Raw genomic sequence first — 20,321 nt, 5'->3', positions numbered from 1 at the left:
CATTGTTTTCCTCTCAATTCAACAAATATTTATTCCTCACTAATGTTATAAAAGATGCTAATGTGAGGATTTGGGGTTTGGACTGCAGATCACATCTCCTCTTTTACAGTTTGAATCCATTCAGAATTAATGGTCCAGTTGTCAAGAAAACATTTCTATTTCAATTTCAGCGATGAAGAACGATACAGATACAGGGAATATGCAGAAAGAGGTTATGAGCGTCACAGAGCAAGTCGAGAGAAAGAAGAACGACATAGAGAAAGACGACACAGGGAAAAAGAGGAAACCAGACATAAGTCTTCTCGAAGGTTTGCTCTTTAATAAAATAGTGAGCCAATAGAATGGGAGAGATTTTGACTTACTACATTATCGCATTGGAAGAGGGGAAATTTTGGCCTATGAACCAGTCTTTCGTAAGTTATGAAACGAAGCAGTGCTTGGTTTCATTAAAGAAAAATTCAGGGCCTTGTCTCAAATTTTTTTAAGAAAATTAAACAAAATACCTATTGTTTGCCAAAAATCAACCCTTTACAGTATTTCCAGTTTTGAGTTAGTGCTTGTTTCTAATTTGTTACTGTATATTATAATATGCATTTCAGAAGCTGTATAGGCACTGGGAATCTGAGATAATATCAGTGAAGATGGCCCTATAAAATAAATACAATCCCTGCATAAAAGTCACATAAAACTGATTATTCCCCACACTATATTGATGAGAAAATGCATTAGATTATTTTAAACCCAGTGTTATATTGAGAATTTCCTTAGAGTGATTGGATTTTTGTCACTGATTGTGTATTTAAACAGAACACACCTTTTTTATTCCAGTAATAGTAGACGTCGCCATGAAAGTGAAGAAGGAGATAGTCACAGGAGACACAAACACAAAAAATCTAAAAGAAGCAAAGAAGGAAAAGAAGCAGGCAGTGAGCCTGCCCCTGAACAGGAGAGCACCGAAGCTACACCTGCAGAATAGGCATGGTTTTGGCCTTTTGTGTATATTAGTACCAGAAGTAGATACTATAAATCTTGTTATTTTTCTGGATAATGTTTAAGAAATTTACCTTAAATCTTGTTCTGTTTGTTAGTATGAAAAGTTAACTTTTTTTCGAAAATAAAAGAGTGAATTTTTCATGTTAAGTTAAAAATCTTTGTCTTGTAATATTTCAAAAATAAAGACAGCAATGACTTTATATCCAAGAAAGGAATGTGAATGAGTCACTTAACAGGGACTCTAAAGAGCTGTGTTAGCTGTGTACATAAACAAATTATCTGAGAAAAGGTCAAGGTTCCACTTGGGCCACAGTTTTGTTAATCAAACAAGCAAAACACCAGTCTCGTAAGAGGCTGCACCACAAAAGGCAACAAAGGGCCCCTCTAAGGCTTGAGACTAAAACTAGTCTTTATCATTACTGCTGTGACACTCTTGCTTAGTATATTAAGAGACTCATACATTTTTGATATCACAACTTTTTGATAGCTTTTCAGTGTTCTAAATTTGGGTTCCTGGTGAAACCAAATGGGGTACACTTTCATATCCAAATTAATAAAACCTATAAGGCATTTGGGTGGGCTCTATGAAATAAATTACCCTTAGTGTAGTTTCTAGGAGGCACGTGTACAAACACTCTTCATTGTGGCACAAATTTAAAAAGCCTCATGACCATGTCTATGAGCCAGGGTCAAGCTGGTTTGGCCTTGATGCATTTCCCAAGGCCCACTGGTGGAGCAGCGCAAGTTTTTATACAGTCGCTAACGATTGTGGAAAAAAGAGCTTTAGCCATTACTAAAACAAAACAAGTTTATAATTCTCTGAGCATTTTTAGGGATAGCCCTAGAAGACATTTGTCAGTGATGGTAACAAATAACATGGTATTTGAAAGGATAAATTACTAGGATCTTTTAAATGGTGATAATACAAGTAATCTTAATTAGTATCACATACTAAAAGACAACTATAATTTCTGAAAAATATTTATTTCTTGTTTGATGAAAGCATTGTTTCTCAGCAATGCATTTAAAAAAATCTTAGCTGTAAATTAAAAATGGTCATAATGTACCCTTGGCAGATTTCAGCATATACCAAATTTTAAATTTAAATCAACTTGAATTCAGTGGGTTATACAAATCATTTTAGCTGTTTAGGGCTTTTTACTGAATAGAAAAAATATAAACAAAGTTGTAGAGTAATGAGAAATCCTCCACACTGAAAAAAAACTAGTAGTTTTAATATTTTTGGAATCATATTTTCTGAGGTGTAACTGACTTTCATTAGATCATACTTTTCCTGACATTTTAACAGTGTATTTACATATAAAAACTGACAAGATAAATACAGTGTTTCAACTTAGCCTATTTGTGATTTTTATGTTTTTCTCTGACCCATCATTGATTCTATAAAAAAGTGCCAGGCCAAGAAACAATAGTTAGAGTAATTCTTCCTTTAAGTTCTTTCAGCAGTCTTGCCAAGCAAGCATGTATCATTCCTGATGTACTTCTACCATTGACAGCAAGAAGAATATCACCACATCTAAAAAAAAAAAACCAAGATATGATTAGTATTTTAATTCATTGCTGAAGTTAATGCAAGTTTATCTTAGTGGTCCTAATTTTTGCTGCATCTGACCATTTTAATTATGTTGCTTTTAATTTAGATATTTCTTGCCTCTTATTTACATTCTCCAAACTCACTATCCACTCAGCTTGTGTTAGAAGGAATGCTAAAAGTATGGGGAGTTGTAGTATGGGACTAAGAATATGTGTAATTATTTTGGATTTCTCAGAAGTTGAATGCTACATAAATACTTTAACTCCCCACAAAGTATAATAAATACATGCCTTATCTCAAATGAGGCCAAGCTTTGGCATTTATTAAACAACATTTAATACAAGTTTTTTTGGTTAGTCATTATTATTACCTAATTCTTCCATCATTGTATGCTGGTGTTCCTTCAACAATGGATTTGATGAAAAAAGGTTTGTTTCCATTGTATTCTTCATAACCTCCTACAATGCAGAAGCCCAGACTTCCAGCTGTGTTTCTTCGTAATATAATGTCTTTACAGTTATACAAGCACCTGAAATAGAATGTAGTCAGTGTACATGCACATTTAACTGTTACAGTTAAGGGAATACTTAACTGTGATTCATCCCCCATTCCTTTTGTTGGCATTTTTAATGGCTAAGTAGCACTGCATAGGTCCCACTCAAAATTGTATCGTACCTTGGTGACTTTTGTGCTGTTTGCTGGCTTTTTGTAATTGAACCTCTGTTTTCCATAATTTTGAATATCCTTAAAAAACTGACACCCCCTATTGTGTTCTGTTATACATCTACTGGGAACGATAATCATATTTTTAACTTAAGACAATGCTTGAATTTGTATTAGCAAAAAGTTGGATAAACCTAAATCCTTATTGGTGAACAAACATGGATGTCATATAATATTTACTTGATATAATTTTTAATGAAGGCAAAAATCCTTTGAATAATCTCAATGAAAGCAATTTAAACCTAATCCTAATAAATGAATTTGTATACTTTTTTTGACCTTGGAAAAATACCACTTTACACCCAGTTCTACATGTTTGGCAAGTCATAGAGAAGCATGCAGGCATAAAGTGAATGGAAACAGATACATTTAAAGATTATAAGAACAATTCATATAGGAGGAAAAACAAACTGCAAGAAACTGGATAGGAAGTTATAAAAGGAATGGGAGAAGGAAAGGCCCAGCTCTTCTGTAAATTAGTAGAACCCTCAACTAAAATAGCAAATGAGATTGAAGAAATTTTTATTCACTGGCCCCTAATGAATCAGTGTTCATATAGGTACAGGCCAAGTGTTAACTATGTTACAGTTGCCACAGAAGTGTATGTCAGGAGTTGAATTTTACTCTATATGACGTTGTTCACCACATTTGTAGCTGTAGTCCAGGAATTGTTTTGAAAGGAAATTGGCCTTTTCATGTTGCCAAAAATCAAGATATGGCTATTTTGTTTATATACCGTACCTTTAAAATATTAATTGCTTTTTAGAACCAATAAAAAGTCTTGTGAAATGTTAAGTGATAAAGTTGATCATTACATTTGTTACCAACCTTGTTAGTCAATGTGACATGACTTTTTTCATGATGATGTTTTCACTTGAAATAAAATGAGCTTTAGGGTTTGTTTGGCAAATACCTTTAAAATGTATTGCTGAAATTCAACTCTAACCAGTTCTGAATCTATTGTCATACATATACATCATAACAATTTCTTTTACTGAAATGATTGCTTAAAAGTATGAATTTCATTAAATTTCATATTTTGTAAAATATGTATCTGCTGCATTTCACAGTAAACCTTGATGTCAGTGGTAAATTCATTCTTTGGGAGCTGTGGTGTGTCAGATACACATTTTACATAATGGTTCACTGACTCCTCATGTACAAAGCAGGTAACTGACTATTCTGTAAATACCAAAGCATTAACATTCCCACCTGGGAGGATATGTGCCCAATTTTTTGGAGAAAGGTAAGAATTAGATGATTGTTATCCAAGGTCATGATCAAATACCAGTTTTAACATTGCCCAGTTTGATATATAAATGAGTATACTCTTACTGAATATTTTATTTCATATGGAGAAGCTGTAAACATAACCATCTAAAACATTACATGTTCTAGTTCAAAGCTTTGAACCCAGTAAGTCACAGTGTGTCCATTTTCTAACCTCTTGATACTGGAGAGAACACCCTGCTTTGATCATCTTTCTGCAGATGTTTAAACAAAACACAAAATCCCCTGCCCTCCTGAAGCATCCATTCAAGTTGATACCAGTGTTACTTGTTTTATTTCCTTAAAAAGTAAATGCTTTCTTTTATTGGTGTTGTGTATTTAACTTTATTGCAGCAGTGAGACCTCCTTATGTTAACCCGTTGCAAAGTCAGACCTTGATCTGACTTTGTGGGCATTTTTTTCTTAAGTTGGGTTATTTTACTCCCCACTGGGAAATGTGGCAGCTGTTTTTGATCAGTGACCCCAGATACTAGGTCGCTTTAAACTTTGAATGTAAATGTGGACTTTTTTCCTATTCTGCACTCATTCTCTAAATTTAGGCCTATCGAAAAAGATTCGGCATAGTATAAAGAGTTTGGTAGTTTTTCCCAATGAGAAAATTATGGTTACCTCAAGAACAAATTTAATGAAATGAGTTAATGAGTATGGTGACTCATTTGATTTCCACTGAAATGAGTTAATGAGAATGGTGAAGTCTTGAGCTGCTCAAGAAGCTAAGTTTTTTCCTAAATTTTTATATATCCCCTTATACTACTAATTTAGTCAATACATATTTGAGAACACTGACTTTGAACTAAGTCTGCAGACTACAAAGAACACTAAGGCAGAGCCTCTTTCCTAAGAAAAACACTGTTTAGAAAATAAGTGCATCAGCCAAAGCCAGTTGAGATCTTGTTTCTTCCTGATTTAAATTATTGTACATTTTTCATTGCTAAGTGGTGTTAGAATAGCAGAGGTTGGAAAGACGTTGGATGTAGGATGTTTTGAGCTCTTTGTGAGAGCAGAAAATTGGAAATTGAATCTATAGAAACAGTCCTTTCACAAAATGTTGCTTTATTATTTTGCTAGCCCTGTGTTCAGAAAGGTTTAACTTCTTGGCCCCAATTTATATGTAACTATGACCATCAACTTAATAGATTCCAGTGAGTAATGCAGAGCCTCCTACTATGATTAACCTAGCATTTATTCCGTCTTCTGGATCAGGTACCTTTCAGTCTGCGGTGAAGGGACCACCTTTTTTTTTTTCTCCCTAGTTTATTGTAGACTAATACTTTGGTTAAATAAAAAATGAATTTCTAGAAAAATGAAATCTTTAACCCCAAATTGTGTTGTACATAACAAATATAAAATGTTATAATCAACATAAAAGGAAAAAGAATTATAAAAACTATGCATTGCTCATTTATTTATGGGAATTTAATATGGACAATCACTGTTACACTCATAATTTTGTGTTCCTCAATTATTTTTCTAAAATCATGAGAGAAATGCTGAGTCCCCATATTAAATATCTATATGCATACTTTGAACAAGCAGGTATAGCAATGTTTAATGTAAGTGAGGTTGCTTAATACAATAAGTTGACACTGCTACTTGCAGAGGATAAGGGATAGCTAAACCATTTTCTACTCACTATTAGCAGAAAAGACAGTGTCACATATATATGTTCAGGAGAACAGAAGATTTTAAAGCAATTTTAGTAAGCTCAGGCAAGTGATAATTTAACTTCAAAATTTGTCTTTATTCCTCAATGATAGCCAATTACAACAATTTATACTATAAAGTTAGAGTCAAATTTAAATTTTATCTCAATGACATGAACTCTGAATTCATGAATTCTGTGTTGGTTTCTTCTGAAAATCAGAACATTCTATAAAATATGTAAGATGTTTGATAACTTTTTGCAGCTGTGCAATATCAAATTTATCACCTACTTCATTGATAATTGTTATCAAGTTACATCATAACAACTTATGGAAGCTATTCTTCCAAGCGTCTTTCATTTTGCCCTTTGATGTTATTGGCCATTGGAAAACATCTTGCATTTTTTTCCTTGCAGGAAATATTAAGCTCAGTAAAAATATTGAAGATAATCTGGCAAATAAACAAGTTTGGCTATCCAGTTTACATCTTTAAAAAGTTGGGACCAAACTGGCTTCCTATCTTGCAGAAAAAAATAAGGGTTTGATCTATGGTTCAAACATTTTTGACAGAACTTCTCTTTACTTGTTACTCAGCATGCAATAATAGTTCGTTATGATTGGCTTCCTTATTATCACATAATAAAGAGAATAAACTAGTAAACTAGTATCTAATGCACTAGCCTTTATGTAGCCACAACTTTTACTATGTCACTAAACACATTATTTAGTTTGGCTGACATCACAGCAAAATTTTCTGAAGGAGCCACTGTATTAAGTTACATTTATTCTCCAGCAGCTTCTTTAATCTGCGGAGTCAGTACTCCAGAAAGTTTTACAATCAATGCAACCGCACCAGCAAAACATACCCCTACCTAAAACTTAAACTTCCAATTCACCAACAATGTAAACTTCCTTAGTTGTATATGGTTCAGAGCTAGTTTTGTTTATTGCCAAAGAACTTTTTAAAAATTCTGATATCATGTTTAAGTTGTGCATACGCTAAAAAGATTTGCCTGTGTATTCAAGTTAAAATAAAAAATATGTTGCTGGCTTTTCTTGAAGTTGGTTTTCATATCATTAGTTATGAAACATAGTACCCTTTTTTACCACAGATTCACCCAATGTTTCTAAGCAAATTTTAGTTTTCACAAATACCTTGGCGATGTGTATATACATTTTTAATCTTACTTAAAATGCTACTTTATTATAGGAAGTCCACAAAGTATATAGTTTGTGTATGGTATATTGGCATCTACTTCTGGTGACTTTTTAATTAAATACTCTTTCAAAAAATTATTTTGGCTTTTTGTTTGTAAGAGGCATTTATGATTCCATTGTTTTATTAGCCAACACCTCCACAAGTGGTTTTACTACTTCACCAACAATGACAATCTGCAAACCCAAGCTGCACAGAGGAGTAAAAGCAGCATAAACTTTTTGTCTTAAGAAAAACAATCACATATTATTTGGAATCACTTCTATTGTACTGTTTTCAGAAAAAGTATGTCTTGTCTTGTCCAGTGAAGCTTAATTCACCAACTATAAATAGGCGACTTCTCTAATTTGGCCAGTAATGTTGAACTACATACTTAAAGCAGCTTTGATTAAAATGTAAATGATCGTAAAAATATGTTTAAAAAGAAACCTGACAGTCTCTCAGATTTTTATACATATTTTGGTGACAGCTAAGAAACCTTAAAATATAGGTTTTAATGTGGGGTCCTACTGTGCATGATGCAGTGATCCCCTACTGGGATGCAGATTGCACAACATAAAACACCTTGCAAGTTCAACAACATCCCCTTCAACAAGAGTTTACTGATTATATTTGAATGATGTAGCAATGTCGAATTGCTATAAAAGTTTCTAAACAATTTCTGTCCTTCTTGCAGACCAATAATACAGTTTGTGGATTAGCACTGGTCTATTGCCCATTGCTCTGAATAATTTTTAAAGAAGTAAAACATACAAAAGAAATATTACAGGTTTCTTTTAAAAGTTATTAAGGAAGAAAGCTTTAGACTATGATGCGCCTAAACAGGAGTATAGAATTAAAAATTCTTGGCCAGGCAAGGTGGCTCACACCTTTAATCCCAGCACTTTGGGAGGCTGAGGCAGGCAGATCACTTGAGCCTAGGAGTTCCAGACTAGACTGACCAACATGGCAAAACCCTGTCTCTACCAAAAACACAAAAACTAGCCGGGTGTGGTGGCGGGCACCTGTAATCCCAGCTACATTGGGGGCTGAGACTGGAGGATGACTTGAGCCTGGGAGGTTGAGGCTGCAGTGAGCCAAGACTGTGCCACTGCACTTCAGCCTGGGCAATAGAGTGAGACCCTGTCTCAAAAAAGAAGGAAAAGGAAAGGGAAAGGGAAAGAGAGGGAAAGGAAGGGAGAAAGAAACGAAAAGAAAGAAGAAATAAAAACTAAAAATTCTCTCAGGTAAATTTGAGCATTTTTCTCATCCATATGGTGCTTATCTATATCATGACCATGAGTTAACTATCCCCAAAGTCTCCTTTTCTAGCACTCCACTCTGATCCTCACCTCTCATGGACTCAGTGCCCCATTCCAACAGATTTTTGACTCCATCTGGACTGGATGCCTACTTTTCCTAGATGGTTGGGAAAGACCTCTAAAGAGGTAACATTTAGTCCATGACCTGAATAACAAGAGGTAGCCAGAAAATGTGAAGCACGGAGTATTTCAAGCAGAGAGAGCCTGGACTTTTGAAATTTAATAGAAAACAGAATACTACAAGGGACTTATCACAAGAAGCAGCAGTATAGGAGGATGAAATAATGTGTGCTTTCAGCTAACTGGTGACAGGGCCAGGTGTCTCATGAACCTAAGTCATGACAGAAAAGCAGTGAGTAAGGAAACCAGGACGAGATGTCCTGGGATCCACTCCCAGGCTTGTCTATGCTGTCCCTCCTGTGCTACAGTGTTTGAAACATGCAGGGAAAACACCTCCAGTTGTGTATTCTGTATTATTGGAAGTTACAGTTGACATTTCCTTGGCAAGTTTTCCTATTGTATTAATTCTAGGTGACAACTGAGCCTTAATAGTTTTAAAAGATTGAGCCAGTCAGTGCCCAAGGACATGGTGGCTATTCTTCAGTAAGTCAATCAGAGGAAAGATCCAGAATTTATTATTTTATAAAACACAACTAGAGACCATAATAAGGGCATGGAAAACATTCCAAACTGAACTCCAAAGTAACACAATCATGAAGTTCAATGCTGCTACAAGGTCGCAGTGTCCAGCTTCACCTGGCAATACTGTGAGACCCCTGTTGGCTTCTTCCCCTAGACACTTCTCTCTCTACCCGGCCAGGTCCCTCTCTACTCTGATCTCTCAGACCTCTCCCCCAACCACAGGTTCTGGACACACAGTCCTTTTTGCTATTCCCGGACCATGCCACGTTCACTCCCACCTGTGGGCTTTTGTTTAACTGCTCTGCCAGAATTCTCTGCTGTGCTTCCACTGCCAGCTACTTCCTGTTACTCAGGTCATGAACTAAATGTCATCTCTTTAGAGGTCTTTCCCAACCACCTAGACCAAAGTGGACATCCAGTCCAGATGGAATGAAAAGTCTTGCAAAGGAGATTTTGGGGTAGTAACTATGGGTAATGATACAGATAAGAACCAGGAGGACAAGAAAATCCCACAAAGAAACACAGCAAGAGAAGGACTGTAACATGTCCTTCTCATGTAGGAAGTGCAGGTATTTGCTGGGGGGAAAGGGGTCGGTAGAGCTGCTGGAGGTTTAAGTTGCTCAGAGTATGTGGGACACTGCTGCTGTAGAGAATGACAGAAGACAGCTGATAAACAATGTCAAAGGATACGGGCGCGGCACTCTGGGCCCACCTGAAGGTAGTGACCACAGGTTTAAAGGGTATCTGTTGTTCGATTTTCCCCAGCAGTGTTCAGAGACTGAGTTGTAGGCTTGGAGAAAATGTACATAACTGGACAATCCAGGGGGTTGTAATTTTGCCAGATAGTCCAGAAGGGTGATGGAGTAAGAAAGTAGAAAATAATGACTCCAAAAAAAAGAAAAAGATGGTTGATGCGATTGTCCGTGGACCCCAACAGCGCTGGGATGGAGGTGAAGACGGAAGAGGTTGAGGGAAAAGGTAAAGGGGTCTATGAACCCCGAAGGGTCTATGGACTAGATGGCAGAAGTCTGTATTCACAACATCTGACTTTATGATTTCAAAGGGGGAGTGGTTCTAGCAGATGACAAGTTTGGGTGGAGGCCATGGAAGAGGGTGACTGAAATATTGACTTTTTTAAAAACAGTGCTCTTCTCTGCCTTCCTGGCCTGTGTGTCACCCTCTGCACTAAGGATTTACCCTTTCTTTTTTCTCTGAAAAGTTCCATCTGCATCCACTCCTTTACTGCTCAATATCTTCTTAAAACTTCTCCTGCTTAAGCCTCTGACTATACCCCCTTAGGCCAAATCCAGCGAATATTGTTCTGTTCTTTCATTGGTGATTTCTTCTCAGTCTCCTTCAAGGGCTCTCCTTTCCTCAATCCTCTTCTCAATGGGCCCCAATATTTTACGGAGCCCCTACACCATACTACCTACATATTGATCCTGCCCAAATCTATCTTTAAAAATAAAATATGTTTTAGCAGATATAGGGTCTCATTATGTTGCCCAGGCACTGGTCTCAAACTCCTGGGCTCAAGCGATTCTCCCACTTCAGCCTCCCAAAGTCCTAGGATTACAGTCATGAGCCACTGCACCCAGCCCCAAATCAATCTTTAGCTTATACTTTTCTCCAAAGTGTGGTTTCCAAAGGATGTGCCTTTCAGGGTGTCTGAAGGTAAAAAAACATTTTTGTAATAACACTAAGACATTAGTGCCCTTTTTTATTCTTGTTTTCTTATGAGCATACAGTGGCATTTTCCAGAGGCCACGTGATAGGGGATATAGCAACAGACGGAATGCGGGAGCAAATAAGAGCATCTAGTTATCTTAAGCCAAACATTAAGAAACTTTGCAAAAAATGTAAAATAATGCCATTCCTCTGAGTTTTTTTAAAACATTTTCTCATAAAAGATGATTTATGCTAACATAAAATATGTTTATTTTAAATGACAATAAATTTCTCAGATTAATTTATGATAGGGTAATTTTATTAGATATAACCTACATAAACAAAAGCTCTTTGGGATTATCAGTATCTTTTAAAAAATGTATAACAATCTTGAGACAAAAGGCTTTAGGAATTGCCGTCCCAGATAGGTTTATTAAACTTGGACATCCCACTGGTATCTAAAACTCAACATGTCCAGAACAACAAATATATCTTCATTCTTCCTTAATATTGCAAAATAATTGCATTAATGGCTCTAATTCCTCACTCACTCTTGGTATCTATGTTCTTTATCACACAACTTTGCATGCCCTCCTACTCTGATTCTGGCCTCATCCATGAGCTCATCAGTCGAATGCTTGCCATGGCCAGTCAAACCCTAGACATGCAAGCATGACCAACCAAGATTAGCAGCCACCTAAATGCGGAGCAGAGTGCAAATGCATGAGTGAGCCAGCCAAGATCCGTCAACTCTAGCCTGGATCAGCTGAACCCCACAGACTCGTGAGCAAAATATATTCTTATTGTCACATGCTATTGAGGTTTTGTGGTTGTTATGGAGCACAACTGTGAAAATAATTGGTATTCCTACTCCCCTATTTTGACTATATCCTCCAGCCAGATGAAGATATCATCATTTACTCCATTACCCAACATCTTTTCTTTTTTTTTTTTTAGACAGAGTCTCACTCTGTCACCCAGGCTAGAGTGCAGTGGCATGATCTCGGCTCACTGCCTCTACCTACTGGGCTCAAGCAATTGTCCTGCCTCAACATCCTGAGTAGCTGTAACTAGAGACATGCACCACCACTCCTGGCTAATTTTTTGTATTTTTAGTAGAGATAGGGATTCACCATGTTGGCCAGGTTGGTCTCGAACTCCTGAACTCAGGTGATCTGCCTGCCTTGGCTTCCCAAAGTGCTAAGATTATAGGAGTGATCCACCACACCTGGCCTCCAACAAATTTCTAAATTCCCAAACCAACCCAGTGAATGACAAAAGTCTGCTTCATTCAGACTCCTAAACTTGCTTTACAGTAGAGAGAAAACAAATTATATAGCTCACATTATTAAAGCCAAGTGTAGGCTTAGCATCCTCTTGAGGGTGCTCACAAAACTTCCATTGCATCACGGTAAAATCATAGACTCTAAGACGAGAGAGCCTGGTTCAAATTTCAGCTCTGCCTATTAACTGGCCATGTAACCTTGGACAAGAGAACCACTCTGTGCTTTAGTTTTCTACCTTTAATGTGAGGATGCCATTAGTACCAAAATCACAGAGTTGCTGTGAGTTTTAAATGAGTGAAAAATGCAAAGAACACATAAAGCTCTCACAAAAATGCCTGACACATAGAAAGGGCTTTATAAGTATTAGCCACAGCTGCCTCTTTTATTATTATTGCATAATGTGAATGCACCTGATAGTGTCCCTGTCTTATAGTTAAAATATGAAAGCTCTTTGACTTTAAAAGGAGAAGACATGAGATCTGTTTCCTTGCTATTCAATATAAACAATCTTCATTAAGATGTTTTATGAGTTTCAGGAGAGTAAAAGGTTAAAATTCTTAGGCAAGAGGAGAAATGAGTTAATGTGTATTACTATCATACTAGTCCAGATGAGAGCATGTTTGGAAAGACTTCCAGATGTGGAATGTGGGCCCTGAGAGCCAACAAAGAATGAAGCAGAAAGCCTTCAGTGTTTCCTGAATCACTTCCAACTGAATGGCAGCTGATAATCTGTATAGCTGAGAGACAATGTCTGGAGCTGTTACCCAGGGGTCACTCTTGGCACACAATGCACACAACAATGCACATTTGCATTGTCCTTCATAGCCTACTTTTACTGTCTCCTCAATTAGTTCAGAACAAGCACAGCTTACCAGTGCTACCCTCTTCATATATATTCTGTGTCGTACCACACTTAAGGACATAATTACAATGGATTTCCTGTTTCTAGACCTGCTGACATGTTATATCATTTTTCTTCATTGGTAGAGCACCTTAGCTAATTGGCTGGATCATACATTAGGGCAAAGAATTTCCTCGAAATTTGTTAAGTGAAAGGGAAAAATGTTTGGCCAAGTAGATTTGTAACTTGGAGGGAAATTTCTGTGGATTCAAAAATATCCATTTGCAGCTTAACTCTATGAATTCAAGTAACACGATTTTGCTGAGATATGACAAATGGCCTGAAATTCTTAGAGTGAATGATATTCATGCTAAATGGCTAGAGACATTTAAGCCAGTGGTATTGCATCAGTCAGGGAGAACTGGTGTCCTCGAGGGTCTGAGGAGTCGAGATTAGAGATGGGAGCAGATGCCTCCTCCCACGAAAACTGAAAGGGGCTCATACCCTGGGACTATCTGAAGCCTGATCTAGGGGCATGACCGATTATTGATGACTTCTGAGAAATACCAGGAGGACACACTTCTAGTTTCAAAATGGCAGAGTGAAGCCTGTGTTTCCTCTTCTGCTTTAAAACATTGCTATAAAAGCAAGTAGGAGACTTGGAAACAGAAATACAAATTCCATCTTAAACAAAACGAAGTGTCACCATATATGAGGGAGAGGTGCCAAAGGCAGTTAAAGAGGAAAAGATGGAAGAGAAGACACCCACAGCTGGAGAGGATAGACCAAGCCAGTAGAGCCTTGAGGTCTTAGCAAATGGCCACTCTGATGGGCAAAACACCCATTCTACATGGGAACGCCAGACACAAGAGGGCTGGCTGCTAGCAGGCTTCCCTGGGCCCAGATTGGCAGAAAAGAAAGGCATGGGTAAGCCAATGAGAATCCGAGATAACGCACAGGTATGGGCTGCAGTTGGCCAGTGTGTGAGTGGAGGAAGAGAGACTATGGATTGTGCCCAGCCAGGCTGGGCTTAGTCAGCTGGGGACAAATAAACACACTCATTGCCTGGTGCCATAAGGAGAAATTTCTACTATCTGGAATATGGCGCTGTTCTTTCCCCATGTTATAAACCTCCAGCAGATAGCACTCACCAGAAAAATGCTGCCACAGAAATGAAGTGCTACTATAGAAAATAAAATTTATAACCAACCATATTACTATGAATTTAAAATATTTCTGAAGCAACTGCTCTATGAACAAGAGCTCAATGCAGAGATAGGACTTCAAGGAAGATGAGACAACAGGAGACATGAGCCAATGGAACAGAACAAAAAAGTAGAAGAGAAAAATAAAAACACCACAGCAATGAAAGTGGTTGCAAAGGAACAGAAATAATATTGAAAACACAGTGAGCATTGAAGGACAGATGCAAATAAGCCGGGAAAACATGCAGCACTATTTACAATCGCAAAGATACAGAATCAACCTAAATGCCCATCAATGGTAGACTGGATAAAGGAAATGTGGTACATATACACCATGGAATACTATGCAGTCATAAAGAAGAACAAGATCATGTCTTTTGTGGGAATATGGTTGGATCTGGAGGCCATTATCCTTAGCAAACTAACTCAGGAACAGAAAACCAAATACCTCATGTTCTCACTTACAAATGGGAACTAAATGATAAGAACTCATGGACACAATGAGGGGGACAAGAGACACCAGGGCCTACTTGAGGGTGAAGGATGGAAGGAGGAAGAGGATCAGAAAAAATAACTAATGGGTACTAGGCTTAGTACCTGGGTGCTGAACTCATCTGTATAACAAACCCCTGTGACATGAAATTACCTATATAACAAACCTGCACATGTACCCCTGAACCTAAAATAAAAATTAAAAGTCAAGAAAATAAAATGGAGAAAAAAGAGTTGAAAAGGATCCTAGAACATTAAATATATGAAATATAAAATATATCAAAGAAACAAATATCTAGAGTTCCTAAAAAGCAGCAACAAAATAATAGAAGTTATTTTTAACGTTAAGTAAAAAGACCAAGCCACATATGGAGGGAAAGAAATGACATGAGCCTCACACTTCACACCATACAGTGCTACTTAGCAGTGATGCAATGCCTATGTAGTCCTATAGGAATGAAGTGTGATACAATAACATGATACCCAGGCAACCCGGTGCATGGCTGTTTAGATGTACCATAACGTATTTAACCAGTTCATAATTGGCAGTGGATACGACGATGGTGCAACGCCTATCATGATACCCAAGAACATCAGATTTGTTTTTAAATAAAATGCATGGTCTATAGGAGTGTGTATGCTACCATTGTGTTTGTGTGTATGTGTGTACATATAAACACAGGCCAGGGGTGAGCAAATTACAGCCCAGCCCAACACCTGGTTTTATAAGTAAAATTTTATTGGAATGAATGGAACACAGCCTTCCCCATTCATTCACATATTGCCTATGGCTGTCTCACACCACAACAGCAGAAATGAGTAATTGCCACAGAGACCGTGTGGCCCTCAAAGCCTAAACTATCAGGCCCTTTTCAGAAAAAGCTTGCCAGCCTCTGACTTACAGTACACAAAAAATTGATAATGGTGATCACCTTTATTGAATGGATCTGAAGGGAAGGAGACTTACTTTTTGTTCTCTGTATACTCTTTGGTGCACTTTGAATTTTCTTTTTTTTTTTTTTTTTTTTTTTTTTTTGAGACGGAGTTTCGCTGTGTCGCCCAGGCTGGAGTGCAGTGGCCAGATCTCAGCTCATTGCAAGCTCCGCCTCCCGGGTTTTTACGCCATTCTCCTGCCTCAGCCTCCCGAGTAGCTGGGACTACAGGCGCCGGCCACCTCGCCCGGCTAGTTTTTTTTGTATTTTTTAGTAGAGACGGGGTTTCACCGTGTTAGCCAGGATGGTCTCGAACTCCTGACCTCGTGATCCGCCCGTCTCGGCCTCCCAAAGTGCTGGGATTACAGGCTTGAGCCACCGCGCCCGGCCTGAATTTTCTACCATGTTTATTCTATTACTATAGGGAGAGGATGGAATGAAAGAAACTAGGAATCTCCAGGGTTCCGAAAAGCAGTGTTGTCTATGCCAGGATATCATGCTTCCTTACCACTGTCCATTTAGAGGAAATGAGCAAAGTGCAGATTCTACTTCTTCTTCTTCTTCTTTTTTTTTTTTTTCAGACAGAGTCTCACTCTGTCACCCAGGTTGGAGTACAGTGGCACAATCTCAGCTCACTGCAACCTCTGGCTCCTGGCTTCAAGCAATTCTCATGCCTCAGCCTCCTGAGGAGCTGGGACTACAGGCGTGTGCCACCATGCCTGGTTAATTTTTTGAATTTTTAGTAGAGACAGGGTATTGCCATGTTGGCCAGGCTGGTCTTGAACTCCTGGTCTCAACTGATCCATCCAACTCAGCCTCCCAAACTGCTGGGATTATAGGCATGAGCCACCATACCCAGCCCAGACTCTACTTCTAGCAAAAGCAGAGAAGCACCATGCCCAGGGGCAAATGACAAAAGGTAGAGGGGAAGAAAGACGTTCGCTTGGTTGTATTTGGAGCAAAAAGCACCTCACATTATCCTCTCTTACATAAATGAATAATGAGGGACTTTGATTATATGACAGAATAGCTTTCAAGCACAAAAAACAAAACGATTTTAATAGATCCTAGTTTCAGAAAGATTTTTAAAAATAAAACTTTAAAGTAATACTCTCTACTTTCACTCAGGCTCAATTCTAAAATGTCCAAAGGGTTTTAAACTGACTCAATGCTCAGATTTTAACTGTTTAAGGACTTTTGAAAATGTACTGCTTTAGAAAACAATTTATCAACTAGTGAAGGCTCAAAAAGCAATCTAGTTCATTTTGCATTTGAGGCAGGGTTTTGTTTTTCTTAAAAAACTCATTTGAAATGTAAACAGAGAGAGAGAATTATCCCCACCCTCAAGAAAAATGTACTAAAACTAAATATATCACTTTCATTTTTCCATATTTAGTTCTACACTAGTATCTCTTCAGTGATGCTAATATTTAGCATTATTCACACATTGGAATTAACAAGATGATCATCTGAAGGCCAATAGTTTATGCTCTAATGCAGGTGAGCAAACACGAACTTGTCTGTTCTTTGAATAGTTCTGTATCTAGCCATTTTGTAAGGCTAACCCCAAATTCTTCCTTGAAGTAATTAAGTGAGACAAGTAAATGACAATCCAGCTACTTCCTGAAGTTTTACACAAGAACTTCTCAGGAGCAGGCACTAAGGAGAGACGATCTAAGAAATGTCTCCAAATAAAAGGTACTTAAACATCTTAGCAAAGGCAAAGTGTTCTGGGGCATGGTTTTATGCGCAGCCAAGGCCACTCAAAAGACAAAACTGGCCGGACATGGTGGCTCACACCTGTAATCCCAGCACTTTGCGAGGCCGAGGCAGGCAGATTGCTTGAGGTCAGAAGTTTGAGACCAGCTTGGGCAACATGGTGAAACCCCATCCCTATTAAAAATAGAAAAATGAGCTGGGTGTGGTGGTGTGTGCCTATAATTCCAGCTACTTGGGGAGGCTGAGGCAGGAGAATCGTTTGAACCTAGGAGGCTTAGGTTGCAGTGAGCCGAGATCACACCACTGCGCTCTAGCCTGGGTGACAGAGTAAGACTCTATATAAAAATAACATAACATAACATAACATAACATAACATAACATAACATAACATAACATAACATAACATAACATAAAGCCACAGAAGGCAGTCAGCCTCTCTGCAAGGTCCCAGGGCTGCCACTAGCAGATTAGGCAAAGGTGAACCTTCTCCTAGGTGGTGCAGCTCAGCTCCAGGGGGTGTAAACACAGGCTGGGTCTCTGCCCCCTCTGTGGAGCTCCTGTCTGTGGAGCTCCATGCTGCATGAACAACGTACACAGTTGTACATGGCAGTCCTGTGAGCTCCTCAACCTGAACGCCAAACGGTGTTTCCACATTCAGGCTTTCATCCTTGCCCCAGAATGCCCGCATGCATTTTCAGTTACAAATGGGAAGAGAGAATTATTTCACAGTCCCACCACCAAGACTGGGTCTCATTAAGATTCTAGTGCCATGAATCAGCCCTAGAGAGTGAAAGAGTGGTTTAAGAAATGTAATCATTTCCTCCCACGCCCCTACAGGGATGTTGCGTTGGGACTTACCGTGGTAATTCCAGCCACATGACCCAGGATGGGGACCAGTCACTGGGTGGGGCCATGTTGTGGTTGGAGTCCAGTGCTGCTGGGCTGCTGCAGTCTTCCTGGGGCTCATACTCTTTAACTTCCAAAGCTTTGAGTACTATCGAGGACGATGTTCTTTTCAATAATGCCACTGCCTCACTCCGGCTAACCTCTGTCAGTTCGACCCCATCCACATTCAACAAAATGTCACCTGATGGCCAGAGAAGCAGAAGCTATCTTGAGTGAGAGCACAAACATGACTTCTGCTTAAAGTGCAAGGGGGTAGGGGCTGACTGGGATGCAGAGATGCAGAGGGTCAAGGTTTTCTTTGTTGACGGGAGGCTGGGTGCTCACAAAGCAAATGGTAAACAGTGTGTGCATTCCAAGGTGCTGTTAAGACTTGTTTGGGGTTTTCTAAAGCACACCTATTGGTGTTTGGCTCTTGCTGAAGGAAGGAAGGAAGGAAGAGAGAGAGGAAAATTAGTCTTGTTCACTATTTAATCAAAGAAAACCTACTTTTTCACTCTTTTGTTTCTTGTTTTTAGCATAAAGTAGGAGGATTTGGCAAAAGCTCCAGCATTTGCACAGAGCCAGGCATGTAGTAGGCATCCAGTAAATATGGATTGAATGAAAAGAAACTACCCATGAGGGTGTCTGGCAGAGGAGTCGTGGAGCTGCACTTTTTTTTTTTTTGAAGTGGAGTCTCGCTGTCTTGCCCAGGCTGGAGTGCAGTGGCCGGATCTCAGCTCACTGCAAGCTCCGCCTCTTGGGTTCACACCATTCTCCTGCCTCAGCTTCCCGAGTAGCTGGGACTATAGGCGCCCGCCACCTCGCCCGGCTAGTTTTTTGTATTTTTTAGTAGAGACGGGGATTCACTGTGTTAGCCAGGATGGTCTCGATCTCCTGACCTCGTGATCCGCCCGTCTCGGCCTCCCAAAGTGCTGGGATTACAGGCGTGAGCCACTGCGCCCGGCCAGAGCTGCACTCTTAAAGAAGCAGAAAGAACAACTTTTCATTGCCAAGGTGAAAATAGCTACTACTGGTTAAGCACCTACAATGTGCAAGATCATTTCCATACAGATCATATAATCCTCTAGCTCATGTTCTGTTAAGAAGTCATTTGTTAACAAGCCACTTTGGCCTCATCATTCTCCACCCAGGTGTTTTGCAGAAAAGAGAAATTAAAACATACATCTCTCCTGTTTCCATTTTCTATTCTTTTATCTTCATCCTGTTTCTTTCTGTCCTCTTTTGCTTATCTTTCTTATACAGAATAACCACAGCAAGAGCAAAAAAGATAGGAGGAGAAAAAAGAGAAGGGCCCTGAGTCCTTTCTGACCCCAAAGAAGCATCTTTCAGCCAGCTGACTAAATCTCTTAATATACCATCCCCCTATGGCTCCTCAGGCTCAGCAACTGTACTTGGGAAACTTCAATTTATCTCTTGAATCTGGACTTTTAAATGGCATAAATCCTCATCCATCCGAGCTACCCTCTTGTATGAACTGACAATATTATTAAGGATACATATTTGTAGAGGCAAATTTGATATCACCTTCCTTTATTTATTCAAAGTAGCCCAGAACATATGAGCTTAAAGTAGTGAAATACTTTTCACCCTGGGAAAGTATCTAGCATGATACTTTCACTTAATGAGTATTCATTGAATCAAATCTATCAAATGAGTTTTTCTATCTAATTCACATAATGGAATAATTCATGAATTAGTTTCACCACTGGATCAACCCACCAAAGAACCATGTAGAATGAATGGAACTAAATTATGCCATTTAATAGAGGTAACTTGCTCATAACTTTAGCAGTTCTCTATTAATTCCTGGAACTGTTTGGAGATTCCAGCTTTACTTGCAGGCAAGTTGGCCTGCAACTAAGAAGAGTGGAACCTGGTCTAGTATCTATACTCAAACCAGTCAAGGGC

General features: G+C 38.7%; 2 protein-coding genes across 12 annotated transcripts in view; one reads left to right on the top strand and one right to left on the bottom strand.

Moving 5' to 3' along the window:
- The window catches only part of FIP1L1 (factor interacting with PAPOLA and CPSF1), a 76,156-nt gene extending 72,090 nt beyond the window's left edge, over positions 1 to 4,066 (top strand). For all 10 annotated transcript variants that reach the window (XM_025386372.1, XM_025386379.1, XM_025386378.1 and 7 more), the window contains 2 exons: positions 171 to 308; positions 829 to 4,066. In XM_025386372.1, the coding sequence (XP_025242157.1) occupies positions 171 to 308; positions 829 to 976 (286 nt within the window). In that variant the 3' untranslated portion in view covers positions 977 to 4,066. The remainder of the gene's footprint in view (positions 1 to 170; positions 309 to 828) is intronic.
- LNX1 (ligand of numb-protein X 1) overlaps positions 1,789 to 20,321 on the bottom strand; it is a 195,404-nt gene continuing 176,871 nt past the window's right edge. The window contains exons 8-10 of one of the 2 annotated variants that reach the window (XM_025386368.1): positions 18,366 to 18,594; positions 2,919 to 3,077; positions 1,789 to 2,530 (exon numbers count right to left, since the gene is read on the bottom strand). In XM_025386368.1, the coding sequence (XP_025242153.1) occupies positions 2,395 to 2,530; positions 2,919 to 3,077; positions 18,366 to 18,594 (524 nt within the window). In that variant the 3' untranslated portion in view covers positions 1,789 to 2,394. The remainder of the gene's footprint in view (positions 2,531 to 2,918; positions 3,078 to 18,365; positions 18,595 to 20,321) is intronic. The other variant, XM_025386367.1, reaches the window with a different exon arrangement.

The sequence above is a fragment of the Theropithecus gelada genome, chromosome 5, assembly GCF_003255815.1.
Source record: "Theropithecus gelada isolate Dixy chromosome 5, Tgel_1.0, whole genome shotgun sequence".
In the NCBI taxonomy this organism is placed as follows: domain Eukaryota; kingdom Metazoa; phylum Chordata; class Mammalia; order Primates; family Cercopithecidae; genus Theropithecus; species Theropithecus gelada.
The sequence above is the reverse complement of the archived record's forward strand: the minus strand, read 5'-3'. Positions and strand labels throughout refer to the sequence as shown.